The 20490-nt window shown below is 39.2% G+C and overlaps 1 protein-coding gene across 1 annotated transcript in view; it reads right to left on the bottom strand.

Moving 5' to 3' along the window:
- DNAH10 (dynein, axonemal, heavy chain 10) overlaps positions 1–20490 on the bottom strand; it is a 57103-nt gene that overhangs the window by 15053 nt on the left and 21560 nt on the right. The window contains 30 exon segments of the mRNA XM_014961013.1: positions 620–801; positions 1695–1869; positions 2422–2583; positions 3234–3431; positions 3835–3915; positions 4707–4910; positions 5872–6043; positions 6698–6913; positions 7214–7381; positions 7927–8020; positions 8623–8795; positions 9478–9738; positions 10265–10417; positions 10833–10978; positions 11892–12011; positions 12473–12689; positions 12982–13116; positions 13616–13738; positions 13868–14003; positions 14335–14493; positions 14662–14780; positions 14949–15140; positions 16027–16173; positions 16283–16471; positions 17008–17160; positions 17534–17668; positions 17961–18144; positions 18240–18509; positions 19003–19226; positions 19746–19979. Of these exon segments, the coding sequence (XP_014816499.1) occupies positions 620–801; positions 1695–1869; positions 2422–2583; positions 3234–3431; positions 3835–3915; positions 4707–4910; positions 5872–6043; positions 6698–6913; positions 7214–7381; positions 7927–8020; positions 8623–8795; positions 9478–9738; positions 10265–10417; positions 10833–10978; positions 11892–12011; positions 12473–12689; positions 12982–13116; positions 13616–13738; positions 13868–14003; positions 14335–14493; positions 14662–14780; positions 14949–15140; positions 16027–16173; positions 16283–16471; positions 17008–17160; positions 17534–17668; positions 17961–18144; positions 18240–18509; positions 19003–19226; positions 19746–19979 (5122 nt within the window).

The raw sequence follows: 20490 nt of genomic DNA, 5'->3' as shown, positions 1-20490 counted from the left end.
CCTTAAGATGAAGCTACTGGACTATAACAATACAAACACAATATTGCTAATGATTCCTCAAGTTCTTTCTCCAGGAGGGGAGTGCATTCAGGAGTTGATCAGCATGTCTGAGGATCATGGTTGGTTTTCTCTGCGGCAATCAGATGCAATTCTCTTCAAAGAGCCAAATTCCCCTCTTAATGGAACTATTCTGGATTACAACCTAGTGAGCATGTGCAAAGTTTTGCCAATTAGCTTTAGATAGAGCTTATCTTCTTTCCACTCTGTGCATATCACATTTTAATTGCCACCACATGGATGAGGTCGCAATTCTACTAAGTGGCTAAAAGCAGACAGCAGGTCTGCTCAGGTATCCTGTTTGTTTCTTGCCTGCTCTAAACCAGAGCATGTAAGACCCTCACTAAGGTATAAGCTGGATGTAACACATAGCAAAAGGTCTTTGAACTCTGAAAAATCCAGTCATCCCAACAGTGCAACATCTGCAGCATTGTCAACAGTGCTGTCCCTCTGCACAAAGTGAATCCCACCCTCCCAAATAACACTGGAAGGACTGACGCTGACATTGCTACACATTAACAAGATCCTATGTTCATTCCAAGCATACAGATCAGTAATTTACCTCGGACAGATTTCACTTGGCTATGAGTAATTCCATCAAAATCTATCTCCATCAGGGATCGCAGGAAATTTGCCTCAGACATCATTGCTTTGGCTGTCTTCCAGTTTAATTCTTTGTAGCCTCTGATTATAAGAACACATTCCAAAACAACCTGCACCTGCTTAGGGGGTTTTGCAAAGGATCTAGAAAACAGATGAATACGACAGTAGATGAGTAAAAGGAAGAGACAAAGCACATGATGCCAGACACAGGTACTTCCCATTAAAAGAGTCATTGCAATGCAACAAGAGCTAGTCCATTAGAGATCCTAAACAAAGTGAAAAAGATAGCCCAGGCCAGACAAGAAATTATTAACTAGTCAAAAGCTCAAAACCTGTTCTTGTATTCAGACAAATTGATCAATGAATTACTAAAGGATTTCAACAGTGGAAGGCCTAAAATACTGACCAGTGAAACAACTGTCCCTTAGGAGAAAGTATAAAGGAAGAACCCAGTATATTATACTATATATACTACATATATGTATATTATACAGGAAGAATCCAGAGATCTACAGGAGAAAGGAAACTAAACAAGTGTGGCAGGGAAGGGAGAACAATTGCTATTTCCGGGAGAGCCAAGGACTGGATGTGCTTTCATATCTATCCCCAAACACAAGATATACTATAAAAGCACAGCAAGAAGTTAACTCAGCAGAGAAACACATTTTCAAGCTATCAAAGCATCCCTGAAAAATAACTGGTATGTGGAACTGGTATTCACACAGAATAAAAACAGAGGAGGAATGAAGGGGTTTGGACAGCCACCGCTGAGGCAGAAAACCATAGTGGTTCCTGGTGCATCAGACACGGGGTAGAGAATTATGGGGAAGACATCAAACGAAGGAGTGGAAGATCAGGCTTGAGGGTAAGTCCTAGGCTAAGAATCAGGGGATTCTGTTGTGACCTCTGCACCCAGACAACTGATGTCCTGACCTTCACCCACACACCATGCAGGTGAGAAAGGTGAGGTAAAGGTTCAGACCCTGCACAAGGGTGTCTCAGTGAATTTCCAAGAGTACATCCAAATGAGTCACCTGATTTCAGTAACATCAGACTTGTCAAGCTTCTGAAGCTCCAGTTTGGCAGCTTCTAAAATAGGCATGACTTCAGCCAAAGCTGTCTCGGCAGCCGCCTTCTCTGTAGCAATAATTTTATTCTGTTCCTCTATCTCCACAGCTTTTTCTTCAGCCAGTTTTTTCTTCTCCTCAGCTAGGAATTGTAAAGGCAGGACCATAAATGGATTATTCAAATGCGTATACAGAACATACACTAATACAGATTTGCTCTTGGCCGAAAATCAGAAATTACCATCAATTCAGTACCTTTTTGTTACTAGCTTGCCAATGTTTGCAATTCCACCACCAGGTAAAGAATACTGTTAGTGTTACAGCCAAGAACATACATAATCTTTTTTCCTCCCATGCTTCCCTTTATTTTTCCTCTAATAGCAATTTTCTGAATCAGAAAGTCCCTTTCTTGCTAATGCTTCTTTCCCACATTACATCCTGCACCTTGGAAAGGGAAGACAAGGGCAGGAGAACACATGTATTGTGTTGTGTAAAATACTGTAGGCCAAATAGATTGCTAAGATGGCAATCTGGGAAAGACAGGGGTCCTACTCTTCTAGCATGACACTAGATCAGCACAGACAGAACAAGAGGGTTACCTCTCGAAGCAGCTGGAGCATTTAGAGGGTTGAGTTGGGGCCAACCCAACACAACACAGACTACATGAGGCTTGCTTAGCCTGTAAACTACCTACCTACTTCTGTGTTAGCTGAAATCTCTTGTAACAAAGCTTCACAAGCAGCTGCTTTTTCTGCTAATATAATCCTTTGCTCAGCAAGTTTCTTGTTCAGCTCAACCAGCTGTACACTAGCTTCCTTCAGTTTAACTAAGCCCCCATTCAGCCGTTTACATTGTGCTAGGTAGAAAAAAAAAAGGGAGAAATGTTAGTGAATCGATTGTGTCCTATCACACAGCAACAGACAATCTCACAGAAGGTAAATATGGTTATAGGTGCACTTTGCAACAAGGCAAGCTTGGTTATGAAAGGAAAATGACTCTGAGAGACTTTTCTTTTCCTAAGCCTCCTGCCCAAGATGGTGCTAATGTCACTTGAGCTGCCACATAGTACCGCTGTGCCACAACTTGCTTTCCATGTTACACTGTTCATGTGTGATCCTCTTCACATATTTCAGTGCCCACTGAAGGATGAATAAGAATTGCTGCTTGAGGAGGAATGTCAAACCTTGAGCTAGGCTAGGCTGGTATTAAATTTAATCAGACTCTTCCCCAAGCAGTGTCTGGTTTGGAGATTCTGGCTCAGGCTGATGCACAAAAGAATTTGAGGGGAGTCCACCGTTTGACAGACAGAGTCCAAACACTCACATGTGGCCAAGATACCGGTCCAATGCCAAAACCAGATGCCAGCACAGCATTTGAGACAGTACTGATAAAGTTAGTTTTGTATAATGTGGGTAATACGTGGAATGCTGACCACCATTTAAAAAAAAAAAAAAAAAGAAATTTAAATCCCTTATTAAAAAGTCGAAAGCATTTTCACAGCCTTACCTAAAATGAACTCGTTTTTCTCCTCCAGCAATTTTGCATAAGTATGGATAAAATCAAGGTAATTCTTTGGTGTGACATGGTTGCTCCGTCTCAGCTTCTGCAGAAACCTCTTGCTGAAGTCCCCTACAGATTCATGCACCATGACCATATGCTCAATCACTGACTTGGAGTTCTCTGGTGGGACGCGTGTGTTTTTTCCTAAAATTGGGTAGAAAAAATAAGAAAAAATCAAAGGTTTTGGGTTTATTTTAAGAGTCTGTCAATTAGCGTGTTTCTTATGCACATCTAAGGCAGGCACAAAAATAGCCTTTTCTGGGGCAAAAAGCAAGATCGAGGAGAGTCAGAAGAGAACCTGAACCTCCTGGGAGGCAGGCCACATTGTAGGCAGAGTTGGAAACTTGAATTTTAGCATTTTTTTTAATCTATTTGAGTAAGAAACTTCCATCCCAAACCATTTTTTGACTGGAATATTGCATCACCTGTTTAGACGCAAGCATAATGGGAAATCAAATTATGAAATCTACAATGACTGCAAAGTAAAAAATATATTTCTTAGGCTATCCTAAGGGTGAATGGGTTAAAATAGTGACATTTTACATACCAACAAAGGATTGCGCAACTGCATACAAGGCCTGGCGGGGCCAGGGTAAGAACCAGTCAATACCAGTGTTGTTGACAAGACCTTAAAATAAAAGGACAGTGTTATCTGAAAAATTCCTTCATAAAACTAGACCCTAGGCAGTCCCGTGCTTAACTTTATTTGCATCAAGAATCTGCAGGTTCTGTTTTATTTGACTCCTGCTTAGCAACAATATTTACCACAAAGTCAACACTTCCATTTTAATAGTAAACAAACAACTTTGCACCTGTGTCCTGCTAACCCCATTGTACTATTCTTTAGGCTGTACATAGTACAGGATGCACTCAAGAGCTGCAACAAGGTGTTTTAATGCTTGAATTAGGTTTCCCACCCGTACCCATCTGTCACATGCCTTTCCAGTCTCCCAGTGCTCCTTAGAGCCACCTGCTTACGCACAGTGTCCACCAGATTCAGGTGTTTTTTCTCTCAGAGGGTGTTCCTCTCACCATGCCTTTCTTTTGGCTTTGGATACAAAAATGTTTCTCTTACCACCATCCTAGCTTCATAATAATTTAATACCATGCACTGTTCTGTACAGACTACAGAAGAGAGGGTGCAGACATAGGCCGTATATTTCCAGTTCAAAGAGGATGACTAATTGATTTCTAACTGTCCAGCTGGAAAATGAACTGATCTGGTAAATGCTAATCAATAATACCCACTGATATGTGGTAATTAACTGGAAAAAAATCCTGCACTGCAAATACTAAATCATGAAACTTGCGCTGGTTTGCGTTAGCTGCCAGACATCTCTGAGTGTCCCCTTGAGATTCTTCTCTCCTGCAAGCCTGTATTTCACGAGGAAGGGACGAAGCAGTGTAAACAATTGATACCTGGGAAATTTCTGCACCACGTTCTCAGATCATCCCCAGCTGGGGACATGCCCAGGACAATATGAAGGTTGTTTGCACATTTGTTTACAAAATATTGCCAGATACTCTCTTTAGCTGGGTTCATGCCAGCTTTAGTAGCTTCATCTCCAATCTGATTTAGAATGGAGTCTTTTTCATCATCTGCAAAAAGGGCTGGCACCATTCCTGTAACATAAGGACAGAAGAATGCTAGTGAGAACAACCAGTAAGAGAAAGCCATATGGCTGGGGATAGGGCAGATGAGAAACCAGAGTTACAAATTTTAAACCTCGTTCTGTAAAAATGATTCTGGGTAGTTTTGAATGAACCTATTAATCACTCTTATGCTTCTCCTCCCCCTTCCTGCCCCCACGGAAAACGGAGAGACAGTACTTAGGATGATGCAAGGGGATTTTAAGGAATAATTAATTCATTTTTGTTTGGGCTTCAGTAACATATACAAAATGTCACAAGAACATAAAGTGCTTTTAAGTCCGCAAATAAAATCTTCATTAGTCTCTACAAACTGTCGGTTCACATTTTCATTCTCTCAGTCATGTGGCTAATACTGCATAAGTTACCTAATGACAGACATAAGCAGAACAGGAACAGGGAAAACTAGACCAAGGAAAGGGATAAGATTTAACACAGCTGTTTTCAAATCAGACTGTGTAGAAAATTCTATAGAGAGAATGGTCACACAGTGCCAGCTGCTGCTCATTTTCAGCTGCTGCATATACTAAAAGATACTAAACTACAGTTTAGGACGTGTATATATATATAGACATGCTTATATAAATATATATAAGCAGCTGCTGCAGTTCATGTGAATGCTATTCAAAAGCCAATGGGACAGAAGGTGGGTTTGTAGCCAAATGCAGCTAAAGTTATACATCAGTCTTAGAAGAAATCTGAGACTCGTGCAACATCATGATCAGTGTGAATTAACTCTATAGCCTTCCCAGACTCTAAGAAGATGCCAAAATGCCATTATTAAGGCCAAGATCATTTCAGGTAGTACTGAAAGGTGTAACTAACTAAAGCAGCAGAGAGCACAGGGGGAAACAGTAACAGCTAGATCAAGGGTACATTTGAGATTATGAGTCACAAGTAGACACTGATGAGTAATTGAGGCTGCCCGTGTCACCTGAAGTTAACATGTTGTTGATGAGTTCCAGGAAACTCTCTTCTGCTACCTGGGCATCTGTAAACAAGAAGACCATTGACTTGTTCTCAATACCCAGCTTCTGGTACAAATTTTTCAAATCTTCTCGGAAATTATTTTCTCCATATCCTCGACTCAAGATGATCTCAAACACCTAGGGATGCAAACGTACACTGAGAAGACACAGATGAACCCAAGACATGATGGTAACTCTAGATTTCCATTAGACTGGATCAAGGGTTTTGGTTTGGCACCTATCATCAGTAAATGTGTAAGTGTAAAAAAAATCATGTGTTACATTCTTTTTTAAAATTACATTTGTACCACCCTGCAGGACTGCATTTTCAAAATTGCTTTGTGTTCATCCTCCTTTTTTGTTCTTCCCTTCCAAGCCAACAGCCTCTGTAAGAGACTGAAAGTCCCTGTGAGAGAGGAACATTTCCCATCTGAAATATTGCAGTATCAATCACAAGGTTTCTCAAGCAGCACTAGAGTGCTGCTGTAATACAGTTAAGTAACAAAAGCAGTAGTTAGGGACTATAAGTTGTTCACCCTCAAACCCATCCTTGTTTTCTGTCCCCAGTGCCAAACCCTGGATTTAGGCACTGACATCTTGCTGCTGAGATGACCCCCAGCCATCATCTTAGACTTCCTGGCAATCACCTCCCCTTGTTTTTCTCTCCACAGGGAAGAGATGCCAGCCCAATCTTATCCTGACTGACTGACTTCCCCTCGCCCTGTTAATTTAATCCTGATCATAATATTGCTTTCCTTGGTTTTTTTAATGCAAAGATGGAGGGTCACTAACCTCACATCCAGCTGTATAGGCAGCCAGTCTTGTTAGAGACTGTTTTCCTGAGCCTCCCACTCCTATGAGCAGGGCATGCCCACGATCCATCCGTATGATGCGATGTATGTGGATTAAGTGCTCCAAAGCATCATCAAAAAGAACCAGATTCATTTTAACATTAAATTCATTATATTCCTCCAAAATCTCCTGCATAGGAAGGTGGACAGAATGTTACTAGGAGACCAAGGAACAATTAATAACATTAATAAAATAACAACCCATATAAGCAACCTTATTCCTTTCCACTTCCTCAGGGAAAATAAACTACCGGAAAACACTGCTGAGCCTGTAGCTGATCCTCAATTTTTATTAGTGCAGACTCCAAATGGGTAACGTTACTTGAGTAACAAGTGCACATAAAGTTCTATGTGTACACAAAAAGAGAACAGATTTCCTACAGTTTGAGGTAGGCTTCTGCCCGTTCCTCAGGCACAGACTCAGAACTGGGCATGGTCCCACGCTGATGCACATTACCTGAAAGAGAGCTTTTGCTGCATCATAGTCTTGGATATCTTCATAAATACGAGGTTCTCCTTCATTCAATGCCATTCTAAAGTCTCCAAAAAGAATAGGATCCCTCATGGCATGCTCCAAGTCATCTATGAAATTCTCTTCAATCAGCTTTTTTATATGACCTTGTACCTTCAAGTATATGAAATGAGTCAGGAAACACAACAAAGCAGATGATTCTGAATCTAGTAACACTCAGAAGGGTGATAATGCAGATTCTTGCTCAAATACTGACTGATTTCAATGGAGTACTTATGTCACTAGAAGACGCACAGACCACAGCCTCCTCTTGTGTGTTATGTATGATCTAAAATGATCTTTTAGGCAGTTCAAGAACCATTCAAGCCTATGGACTGCAGAAGTTTAAGGCAAAAAATGATAAGCTTGTTAAAAAAAAAACCACCTGTGCCACTGCTAACCAATTTTCCTGGATGGGCAAACCAAGTGACACTTTCTGTTCCTTCAACGTATCTGCTCACTTTGTCTACCATAGTTCACTTTATTTTAGAAGAGAAAACTGCATGGGCCATGTTTTAAATTAATGGAGCAACATAGTGGTTAGACAAGTCTGCAGTCTGACTGCAAGAGCCGAGTGCAACAATTGGTAATGTTGCTGTTGCAAATTAGTTGCCATAGTAATAGTCAGTGACTACTAAAAACTGAAAGAAATTACTCACCAATGCTTTGTCTGCTTCATTAATCAGCCTGTCATGGAAAACCCTCAGGCACTCATTTCTCCAAACTCTCACCATCTGGGTCACTGTTGGAAACCTACATTAACATTGAAATATCAGACTGCACCAAATGAGGTGACGTGATTCCTAAGGCCATATGGTTAATAACACTGACCAAAGTCTGGATTGACTTTTTTTAACTCTTTTTGGTTTTCTTCTTGTCATAAGGACAAATAATTAATTTGTTTGTCTTTTTACCTCTGGACATCATATTTAAGAAAGATTAATGTATCAGTGTTTATTATCGTGGATAGGATAGGATAGGATAGGATAGGATAGGATAGGATAGGATAGGATATTTCAGTTGGAAGTAACTTCCAACAATCTTCTTGTCCAAGTGCCTGACCAATTCAGGGCTGACCAGGTTAAAGCATGTTATTAAGGGCATTATCCAAATGCCTCTTAAACACTGACAGGTTTGGTGCATTGACCACCTCTGTCGGAACCTGTTCCTGTGTTTGACCACACTCTCAGTAAAGAAATGCTTCCTAATGTCCATTTTAAACCTCTCTTGGCACAGCTTTGAACTGTTCCCACACATCCTGTCACTGGATACCTGGGAGAATTACCTCATCTCCACCCAGATTCATCCAATATAAATAGGTGTAGGATCACTGGAGGCAATTTTTCTATTCTTACCTCTCTGGAGTTGTAAGAATAAGTCCATTATACACCCTGGAGAGATCCCGCAGGTTAAAAATGTAATGGAATTTAGAAGGAGTAGGGGGTAGGTCATGAATAATCTTTTTATAAAGCTCCAAAGTACAGACAGTAATCTTGTCAGAGATGGCTGATACAGACTCATTAAACATCTGAAAACATGAGAAAGAAAAAGTGTTTTCATGAGACTGCCCATAGAGAACTCAATGCTATTAAACATATTCATTCTGGTTTCCAGTTTTTAGCCTTGCTTGGCATATTTTCAAATAACTGAGGGCAAACATTTTCAGAAATTCTTATTCCTGTGTAGTATGAACATTCTGCAGTTAAAAGTTTCAGGCAGGACCCACCTTCATTCCCAAGCCTGTACAGTGCTGAAGACACCAAACTCCATGACTGGGATTTCTACAGCACTTCCATAGCAGAAAAAATAAACTGCTCTTTTCTTATATAATGTTGCAGTTTACTTGCTAGCAATGCAGTCTACTGCATTATATTAAATTTTTCACTGCCATTCAGAAAAGAGTTTGCTGACTTTTGTGTATTTGGTTACAGGAACCGTGACCAAAGGGTTCACAGGTTTCAACCTACAAAAAGCACCAGTTTTATAAATTACCTGCTGACTTGAAAGTGTACATATTACTCAAGAATTTATGAAAACAATGTAAACTCATCTCCTGAGAAACAGAAGAGGAAGGGAAAGGTTTGCATGAGGTTCTAAACAAGAAAAAAAACTGGTAACAGAAGATTTCAGGTCTTGTGATAACACAGAAATAAATGTCTATTTAAAAATAATAAAGCTGTTGAACAACCCTCTAAAAACAGTGAAATTACCGCGGTGTGGCCCTTCAGGATGGAGGCATAGATCAAATTCAGTGACTGCTCAGAAGGAAAAGGTATGTTAAAAACACTGAAGAGTGAGATGAATCGAGGGTCAACTTCATTCCGACCTCCTCCAGCCTTCCCCATGGCAGCAATAAAATCCAGGTCTCGAAGAAGTTTGCAGTTCATCTCCTTACCACGGTCATACAAGAAACCTTTTTCTAGCAGTAGCTTCAACAAGGCAATGGGTTGCTGTGTGCCATACTCGTCAACCTTTGTAACACAAAAGAGTCAAACTCTTTAACGCACAGTACATCAGCGTGCCACTTACTGCTATAAATGTGGAAATATTGTGCTCCATACTCAGGAGAACATTACAAAGACTAAGTGACACTTTGTAAAGCTCTAGCACTGATTGTGAACATTCATTCTGATGTCTCCTATGGGAAAAGTGCTTCTTTTGAAAGACAAACTAAATGCATACATACTCTTTTGCCCTATTTGTAAAGAGGAAGAGATGGTTTCTATAGTACACAACCTGCAAACAGTATCAGGCCACAGAGATATGATTTTAACAGCAGAAAGAAATGATCCAACACGATCTCACTTATATGTAGGATAAATATTGTAACAGACAGAAACATTACTTACTGCACACAAACCAAACTCCTCTAAAGATCCTAAGCTGAAATCCAGTTATGGACTTACCATGAATCTCCTTGACTTGTGATTCATTGGATCTGTGTATGAAGGGACCACATCAGTGCCACCCCTACCTTGCAAACCGTTGGCAGCTTACCCTTGGCATATTCATATCATCCATGAAAACAATGAGACGTTTTCCCATAGGAGGGCCGTAAGTATCTTTAGTTCGTTTCTCTACATTTGTCTCTAGGTTTCTCTGAATGTCCATTGATGTTGTACGAGAAGAGAAGTTAATTACTAGCAGCAGCTGGAAAGGGGAGTAAATGGATAAGAAAGGATTTTTACCTGTTCCTTTTTTAACTAAAGCATTCAAAAATATTCTTTATATTAGACTGTTAGACATACAGGAAACACTTATCTGGTTCATTTATTCACTTGAATTACAGATGACAAAGAAAAGTAATCCCATTCTTAGCACTTCAAAAACATATATTTACTTTATAAAATTGAACCTGTACATGGTAGAACAGAACAAAACTTCTTTGATCCTGAAGGATTTTCAAATCATTCACACACTCTGGGTCTGAGCTTGCAGTTATGTTACCAAAGTCAATATTGCCCTATTGCTCCCCATAGACTCAGGCTTCACAATGCAAATTTAAAACAAGGACAAAGGACAAAAAAAGCAGCTTTAAAAACAAGGCAAAATGCCTCATACATACATTAAGGTCTTTGTTCAGATTGCTGAGGAAGTTTTGTGTAGTTGCTGTTTTAGATGTACCTGATTCACCTACAAGTAAAACTGGGCGTTTTATTTTTACCATCTGTTCTAGTAACCAAGTAGTGCGTGTTGTATCCACTGTAGGCACTGAAAAAGATCATGAATATGATAGCAAGTTAAATTAAAATGCAGTACAGCGAGGGGATTTACATTTATAGGACAGTGCTGGATCAGACTCTCAAGGTATTAACATGCAGATGCACAAAGACATAACCTGAAATATCAACTCACTAACAATATTGAAAGAAAAATTTTAATTGCTCAACTATCTCTTTTCAGCTTTTATTGTTGGGATCTTTTCTCCTATAGATATATTTAAAAAGAAATTATCTTCCATATAGAAGGGTCATGGACTGGTTAAGCTCCATTTAATCCCTATTTCAAGGATATAATCAGGATTTATTTGGATCATAAGCATTTTCCCAGAACTCTATGGAGATGAATTTTGTCCTATGTGAATAGCCTGCCATTAGGAGCAACTTTAGAGATCATATAATTATCCCTTGTGTCAGTGAAGTTAACCTGTGCTTGCTGAAGTATTACTATAAAGTAACCTGCATTAATCTGTCATTAACTGCAAAAAGCACCTGTCACCATTACACAAGGCTTGAAGTAACAACCAATAACAGCCTTAAGAGTGTAAGTTTTACCTACCAAGTGCCTGAACCACGGAGCTGACATTTTTCCTAGAGTTTCTGGTAAAGCAGACTGTGAATCTTCTGCTATTCTGGCTTGTAAAAAACTTAGCTCCTATTAACTGAAACAACCTTTTCATCCTTTCCTCATTTCTGTATTACACAGTGCTGTAAGTATCAACTCTATTTCTGCTAAGCTATTATGACAAGAACACTGAAGAAATTGATTTGTGCCATCACAAGAAACCGAACTAAGTAGATGAACTTCAGTACAGAAAGAGGATGTCTCATGTTGTGCCATACACTCAGTGGTGACACGTTATAAATTAAAGGCATATCATCACTGTATTTTATCTTACACTCACCTAGAATGTCAAGAAATTTCACTTCAGGCTTATGAATATATTCAGGAACAAGTTTCATCCAAGGTACCCACTTTTTTTTCAATCCATCAAAATGAAAGTCGTACAAAGTTGGCAGCTGACCTGCAAACCATTAAGCAACTGGAGGTTTTCTAGGACACTGAAATATTTCCTAAGAAAATAATCTGATTGAGATGAAAGTTAAGGGTAAGATTACGGACACTACACTCTGTTTACTTGTCATTTAACCCAGTAAGACATCAACCAAAAGTCTCCTAGTCCAGAATACTAGGATCATACTATCGGTTTTTAAGCACTTTCCACTGGCTTTCTTTTCGCGTTTCGTTTTTCCTTTCACTGTCCACCTCTTCAGCTTGGCACAGAAAAGTACTGTTCTGTGAGGCCAGACCAGTAGCTGAGAGTCATCTAACATCTGTATCACTATGTGGTTTCCAGTGATCAGTGAGCATATTTTGCAGCCAGTACAGCTAGCTGTAAGGAATAATTATATTCTGCCTTCACGGAAACTAACATTTTCCTAATATAATCAATGGGATTCAGAGTAAATTATGACAAGATCCTACCTGGCAGCTCCCCTGGCTTAGCCAGGATGTTATCGTCGTGAACGGTAGACATGCAGGAAATACGCTTAACATTTTCATCAAATTTAATTCTCCCAGCATCAAGCAGTGCAGCACCTAAGGAGCAATACAAAGCTTCCAAGAAAAAACACTCCAGAACATCAGGATCATAAGGCTGTACCGTAAGTAGAGCTTTCAGCATCATAGTCAACTGCACCACCTGTTGTAAAACAAGACAAAACTGTAAATAAACCTAGTATGTTTTCAGCTGTTTGAGTGTTCGCTGATCTTTTGTCCTTACAGGTGTATCTACCTGACACCTGAGCATCAATGACAGCAGAAGAGCACTCTTGGGAATTGACTGTTTCTTTTATCTCTTGATGCTCATCACTAGCAAACTGACATTTCAGCATGGACTCTACTTCTGTGCTTTCTTTGGGAGGTTTTTACTCTCTCTATTGTTCCATTACTTTTTCAATAAACTTTTTCAACCTTTGCTCTTTATTTCTTACCATATTTAAATCTGTTTGAGGAACAATAGTCTTCAGCCTTTCTTCATTTCTGCCATCCACAATTCCCTCTACAATCATGTCAATAAGGTAGGGCACATATTTTTCAAAGAGATAATTCAAATCATTTCTCTCTTGCTGAGGAACAAAAAGGACAATAATTCAGCACATGGAAACTAGACAGCTGATTTTTGACAGAAAAGCTTCCCTTCAATACCTGGCTGTCCAAGTTTGCAGGACTCACTTCTCCCAAAGAGAGGGTACAGTCACATGAAGAAATGTGACACTGTTGTATGGTCTGGGTTTTCAGCAGGTGAGGATATCCATTCACCAGGTGCTAGCAACTAAGCTGTCTTACTTTGGCTCCCTGTGGACTTGAGTTTTTAATCTAAATGTAACATACAAGGACCTAAGCAATCTCACTCTCCAGAGATCAAGTAAACTGATTTCTTGGTTCTTCACTTCTCAGAAATAACCAGAAGGTAAAAATCTAGGAACTCTCTTTAGCCCTCTGCTGCAGGCCTAGTGATTGGATTTGTCAGAAAATCAGGCTGCCTTTACAAAGTTGGTTTTTTACAGCTGTCAAATGTTCAGTATTTAATAGAGATACTCCCTGAACAAGTGCAAAAGTTCCTACCTCATTTTCTCTTTCTTGGACCCACTTCTGCCAGTAGGGCTTGTATTTCAGATTTTTAGGATCTACAAAGACCATTCCACAGCGGGATACCGTGGCAGGAGATGCATACTGTAAGTCACCAACCTATAATATAATCACACAAGATAATCATCCACTTAAACAAAGAACAGCCACAGTAACTGCTTTTCAGGCTTTGTAGACCCATCTGTATCTAACCCTTCACATGTATTAAATGGTACAGTCATTACTTACCTCAAACAACAAAGCACAGTGTGACTGAAGTCTAATGCGCTCCCCATTTGCCAGTGTCAATAACTTGTTGTCATCCATGACAGAATTCATGTTTTCAACCCAGAGAGCATCCACATCTCCATCAAACAGAATGTACCTGTGGATACAGGAGCCAAGAGGCACTGACTAGTCTCTAATTTTACTAACATATTTCAGAATTCAGATGTGCCATCAGTGGTATCAATGTCAGTCCACATGTTTTGAAGCCTCCAATTCATTTTTGGTAACTGCATAGTTTCCATCCATCTCTCCGAGGCTGGAAACTCAGAGAAGACAGAAAAAGCTCTAGACACTTTACATTTATTCAGCTTTTTGCTTTTTTTTTTTAATAGTCCAGTATCAAATATTTAAAATAAAATAAAATAAAATAAAATATTGATGTAAAACTCAGTATCAAAAAATCATGACAATGATTTCTAGCCGTCTACCTTCGCTCTTTCTTGTCAGTAGGTCTGTTGATATCCCGAAAAATGTTTGACAGGACTCCATCCGTCCAGTCCCGTGTGGTAGGGTCAAGGATCCCATACAGCTCAATCACACTCATAGCTTTAGGGTTCAGTATGTAAAGCTTTGTCAATAATCCCAGCCTAGAGATACAGCAAGAAAAGCAATATTAAAATGACACAATAGCATCTCATATTAACCCAAGCAAATATTATGGTCAGCTATTGATCTTGTCATGACTACACAGGGCTGAATAACACAGCCTATGCTATTTTATAACCTGATTTCCATGTATCAAATTCTATACTCACTTGTTTTGCGACTGGCACAAAGTATTAATGACAACTGACTTGCCACCTCCAGTAGGTCCAACTACCATTGTAGTGTGACGAGTTAACATTGTCTCATACATCTGAACTACTTTATCCACCTGAAAAATAAATACTGATTCAACAGACTGCTGTCCATAATTCTTCCACGGACTAGACCAGCAGCTGGTCTATATCAATTAAGCTTTCCTAAACCACTCCAGAGCACAACAAGGCATATCCAGCCTAATGTCTACAATGAAAACACAAGCAATTAACATTTTTTATACCTGGTCTGGCAAAACAACATAACCCCCTTCTTCCAGAACTTGTTCTACAGCATCATTAAAGTCAGGATAGCGGACTCGAGGGCAATCCAAGCCAGGAAACAGGTCAGAGATTAGGCCAAGGAAGAGAGGTACATCTTCAAACACAAATTTAGGAAGATTCATATCTCGTAGAGCTCTCATCAATACAAGTTCCTAGACAAAACACAGCAGAATCAATCTTTACCAAATAACTAACCAATTATCTTAAATGTAGTGACTTCAAACATCTCTAAAAACTATTGCCTAATCACTTCAGGACAGCTTTGGGAATGTTTTCTTGGCATCAGTTACTAGAGGAAACAAAGTCTTTTATAAGGATTAAGCAGACCAATAGCTAAGAATAACACACTGCCTTTTTCTACTATATTAACCAAATGCCAAATGTCTGGAGTGGCTCACACCACACCACAGCTTCCTTGATTTGATTTGATGTTAAAATAACAAACTGTTTTACAAAGATACCCAAGTTCTGTAATCCCCTTGAGAGCATCATTTAGACCCCAACTTCCTGCCAACCTACAATGTGCATCTGAATATAAATTCATAGGAGTTTCCTTCAGCTTCTCCAAGTTTTTAAGAAGAAATTTTAAAAAGAATTTCCCAGGCAACTGCGTATCACAACTGTACACATAGAAATAAAAAACGTGTGTAAAAGAAAGCCATCAAAAGCAATGCAATATTGAAAAATTTTCATTTTATCCTGTACTATTTGAGCTACACAATTAACAACTGCATGACTCAAGCACTCACTGTTTAAAAAACAGCTTTCACTATTCATCCAGAGACATTCATCTGGCTATTTGCATCCTGGACTTAACTTAAAATACCTCATTTTCTATAGATTTCCCTCCTTTGACTTGAGTTCTGAAGGTAACTTGCTGGCAGAGGGCATGATGAAACTCAGTAAGAACAAAGATAATAAGACAAATAAAACCAGTGCTCCGATTTCCAATGCAGACAAATCACAGCAGATGTGTAAACACATCGCCTTCCTAATGAAAAAGATGCTCTGCCCAGGGTAACTAAGTACCAAATCTACCTCACTGAGTTCTGCTGATCCTCTTTTCAGTTCTCCAGCCATCACCAACACCGACTTAAGGGCTCGCAATCCAAAATCATAATGATGTTGTTTAGAAAGTTGTTCCTTTGCCAGCTTGTATAGCACCGTCATCTTCTTGGCGAGCTTCTGTTTGAGATTTAAGTTACAGAATCACGAATGAGTAAGTTGCAACCAAACACTGGCCATGCACACATGGGTGTGTACGTGGGTATGAGCAGCAGTGAAATTTTCTTACCTTTGCCATAAGGAACCCTTCAGAAAAGAGCATGATTTCACAGATTTGCTGAAGATCTGGTACAATAACAACCACAGGCCTGAACAAAGCTTTCACAGACTCGGGGAGCTCAGTCCGTCCAGCGTAGCCAGGATTCATTGTAATAAAAATGCCCATTCGGCTGTCAAGGGTAATTTCCTGTCCTTCAAACTAAAGGCATAAGAAAATATTAGAACAATGTGTATATAGAATTGAAAAAAATAGTACTATTTGTTCAAAGATAAAAGCAGCAATAGTGGGACACCTACTCAGGACATCATATATTTAGCTTTCAGTAGTCATCCAGATTCATTCATCCCACTATTTATATCTTGCATATAAACATCAAGACATTTCGTACTTCTCAATCAAATTTGCTGAGGGTTTTGAATTTCAACAAACATGAGTAAATAAAGCCTCACAACCCACATCAAGTTAAGTTACTCCTCTCCTTAATTACTACTATACTATTATCCCATTTACTTACTATTATCCTATTTAGCTTACTTTTATCCCACTTCACAAAGAAAGATCCTAGAAAAGGATTAGGAAATCAGCAAGGATTTAACATCTCTGAAACTGAGAGCTTGGAATCTTCAGCACAAACGAATTACAGAAGCATCACCTAATGATGGGGGTCTAACTCTGAATCTTGGCCACAAAAACAAGATCAGCCTTCACAATTACTCTTCTTTTTTAATTTTTACCTGAAATGTTTTCAACTGATTCATTAAAGCATTTCGAATAGTCTGAATCTGAGAAGAAATGACTGAAAGCACGGAAGCATCGATACGATTGAATTCATCAAAGCATCCCCATGCTCCACACTGGGCAAGACCAGAGAAAATTTTACCAACTGCCTAGCAAGAACAACAAGAAAAACATCTCATCAATGAATATATAGAACATTCAGCATCAGCAAATTTTGGAGTATGCTAAAACTCTTAATGATTGGGTAAAACCTCTGGATTTTTCCACATGCAGAAGCTACAAATCTGTCATAACATCTTGCAATAATTAAGAGGAGATTAAACAGACATTATCTAGTCATTGCTCCCCTGCTTGAAAGCACCTGAAATTCCTTCAAGAAATTATTCAAAATAGACGTTTTTTATCATTTTTTCATCGTCAATCAGCATGGTATCTCTAAGTTGAGAATATGTCCTTATTGTGGGCACTGAAAAAGAACAGTAACCAGCACTTTATCAGAGAACACAGATCTTTAACTCTTACTTTGAAATCCATGCCTTCTCCACAGTTTGTCACTACACACAGCAAACCCAGTGCTTTGGCCAGATCCTTGGTTGTTTCCGTTTTCCCTGTTCCTGCTGGCCCAGCTGGTGCTCCTCCCAAAAACATTGATAAAGCCTTTGGAGACAGACCAAAAAGCAAAGCAAAGCTTAGGTTACATTTATATTAGGTTGGTAGCAAAACCACAAATGAACCCTTGGGTACAAAAAGCCTTAAATTTTATCTGTGGATGCATTCTATATTATCTTTGATGCAATCAGGTTAGAAGGACATCACAATTGTTTTCAAGCATATTAGCCTTCACATTGACATCTAGGAGATAACAGAAAGTGGCAGGAAACAACTATGTGATGGCCTAGAAGTGTATTTTGAAAGGGTTTGTTGGTAAAAAATCTCCTTGAGGATATACCTGTGTGAGTGTCAGATAAATACGATCTGTAAGCGGGGTGATCACAAGACGTCCGTTCAGACCCATATACTCATATCCGTATGAGAACGTGCCCGTGCACTGCCGCACGTTGAGTTCATCTGGCTCTCGGTCCCAGTAAAAACGCAGCTGGCTTTCCCATTCAAACTCCTGAGCCTGCAGAATGCTGCACAAGAGAGACTTGCTCACGTGAGGTAAAAGGTTGGAAATACAATTTATGCATTTGGTATTCATTTCAATAGGTTGGGGGGCAGGGCTTACCTGTCTCTTACGAATGTATCAACAATGTCTCTGGCATGAACATCAATAATGAGAACAGTGTTGTACTTTTTCCTGTCGTTTTTGCTCAAAGGCATTGTAATGCGGGTAACCAGCTCATCAATTTGCCTATGCATTTTTTTAGCATAAAGTTTCATTGCCTGTTTTTCTCCCTTCTTCACTTTCCGAAAGACATCTTCTACCTCCCAAGTCCACCACACCTGATTAGCAGCCAGCACCATCATGCCTTGGAAGAGTAACATCCAGTCGACTCTATGGGAAATACGTACAGTGAGGGAGTTTTGAGTCTGTTTATTCTAACTGATCAGGACAGGAGAAAAAAAAGGTAAAAGAAAAAAAAAGACATTCTTCCTATTCTTCTATTCCTGCAACAACTACAACATGAGCCGAAGTTTACAGAATTCTATCAAGGTATGCTGTAGTATTTCTCAAGCCTAAGGAATACTCTGATAGAAAAGCTGCCCATTCCACGTGTAAAGATTGCAAAGCAGAATTCATAGTGAGCAAAGCATACTGCGCACACAACAGTAAAAATAAAAACTCAAGACTTACAAAATTAAATATGATAGATAACACGATTTTTTCTGGTCAGTTAAAATACTACATATGCATGTATTCATATCCTTCCACATACAGAAATACAGGCTGAATTGTGTAAAAATGAAAAAAAAAAATTTTCTGTATCTCTACAGGCTCATAATAACATGTAAGGCATTTATGATATCCCTGAAACTGATTGTTTCACCTGCTTCTGTCTTCACAGTATCGAAAAATAGCTTCCTTAGTAAGGAGTCTGTTCGTTCGTCTCATTTCTTCTAGCACTGCTGTCATCCAAGTCTCCACTCTGCCTTCTGCAGCTACAGCCTGACGGAACTCCATCACCTCCCCCTCAGCTGATATCATGGCTGTTGCAATTTTCTTATCACCATCACCATCCTGAAACCTCAGGGAGGCTATGTTATCATACATCTGAAATGCACCAACAAAGAAACTCAGTGGCATTTTAGAAACAAAGCTTCAAAGACTTAAATGTATCTAACCCCCATTTAATCTTGAAAGAAGATTTCAGTGGAGTCTAAGAAAAATGGATGTGACTGTAAGTAATGAAGTACAAATGCTGATAGCTCAGCAGCCCCAATGCAGAGTAAAGAAGCAGACAATCTGGCCCAAATTACATTGATTTTCTTTTCTAGAAAATAAAGATCTTTATCTTCAACAGGAAGGTTCTTTAATGATTGATCATTCTGGTGTATCTTGAATGTTCCTCTACCAGCGCTCCTCTACTGTAACTGCTCCTGGCCAGTATGAGAGTCAGGAGAGACTATCGATCAGATTTGATTTGGTTATTTCAATAGAAGCTTCTTCAAGATGCTGCCAGGATGTATGCAATAAATATTAGTGCACCCTTAACAGCATGTACAGTATAGTCTGTTAAACTTTTTAAAGCACCTAAAAGCACAAGGCACTGTGGAAAGCCAGACATTGTACCTTTATCATGTGTTCCTGGACACAAAGTGGGTTACTGCTGCCAAGAATACTAAGCAACTCCTCATCAGATATGAAGAAAAATCTTGGGAAAGCATTTCGCTTGGAATCCAGATAATCATTCAAGCTTTTCTGACATTTCTCCAGCACATCATTTATATGATGGAGGTCTGACAGACGACCTGGGGCTTCACAGGACTTTTTTATTGTTGGTTCTTTTACAGTTTCTTCCATTATCTATATAGGGAGAAAAGGAAGTTTAGAAATACTAAACAGCAATGGACTATACTAAATTATATTTAACTAGTGACAAAGCACACAAGCAGCACAAGCAGTATAGGTTCTTACAGAGTCAATTAGACAGTTTTAAATATGTTTTTCTATTGCTGCAGTGCTGTATGAAAACATGAAGACAATATGCTTTCAAAGCTGAGAGCATGGAGATACTACTGTAAAAGCAAGTGTAAGCATGAGAAGCCTGTATCCTAAATTACACCAGCATAGGCATATACCTGACCTTGCTCCTGTACACAGTGGTACTTCAAGTGAAAGACAAACGTAGTATTTCAGAATCACAGTAATATCTCAATTTTGCGGATGGGAAAAAGAAAAGTAAGCCATATTCATAAATGGCAGTATGTGTTCAGTATGGGAACGGTGGCATTACGTTTGTGAAGCTTTTTTAGCATGTATGTAGGTCCTCAATCTATAGAAATACATCTAAGCTTCTTTTTATCATGGCAAAGGT

This window comes from Calidris pugnax, unplaced genomic scaffold (assembly GCF_001431845.1).
Source record: "Calidris pugnax isolate Ruff unplaced genomic scaffold, ASM143184v1 scaffold32, whole genome shotgun sequence".
NCBI lineage: Eukaryota > Metazoa > Chordata > Aves > Charadriiformes > Scolopacidae > Calidris > Calidris pugnax.
This window is presented reverse-complemented; position numbering and strand designations above follow the sequence as displayed.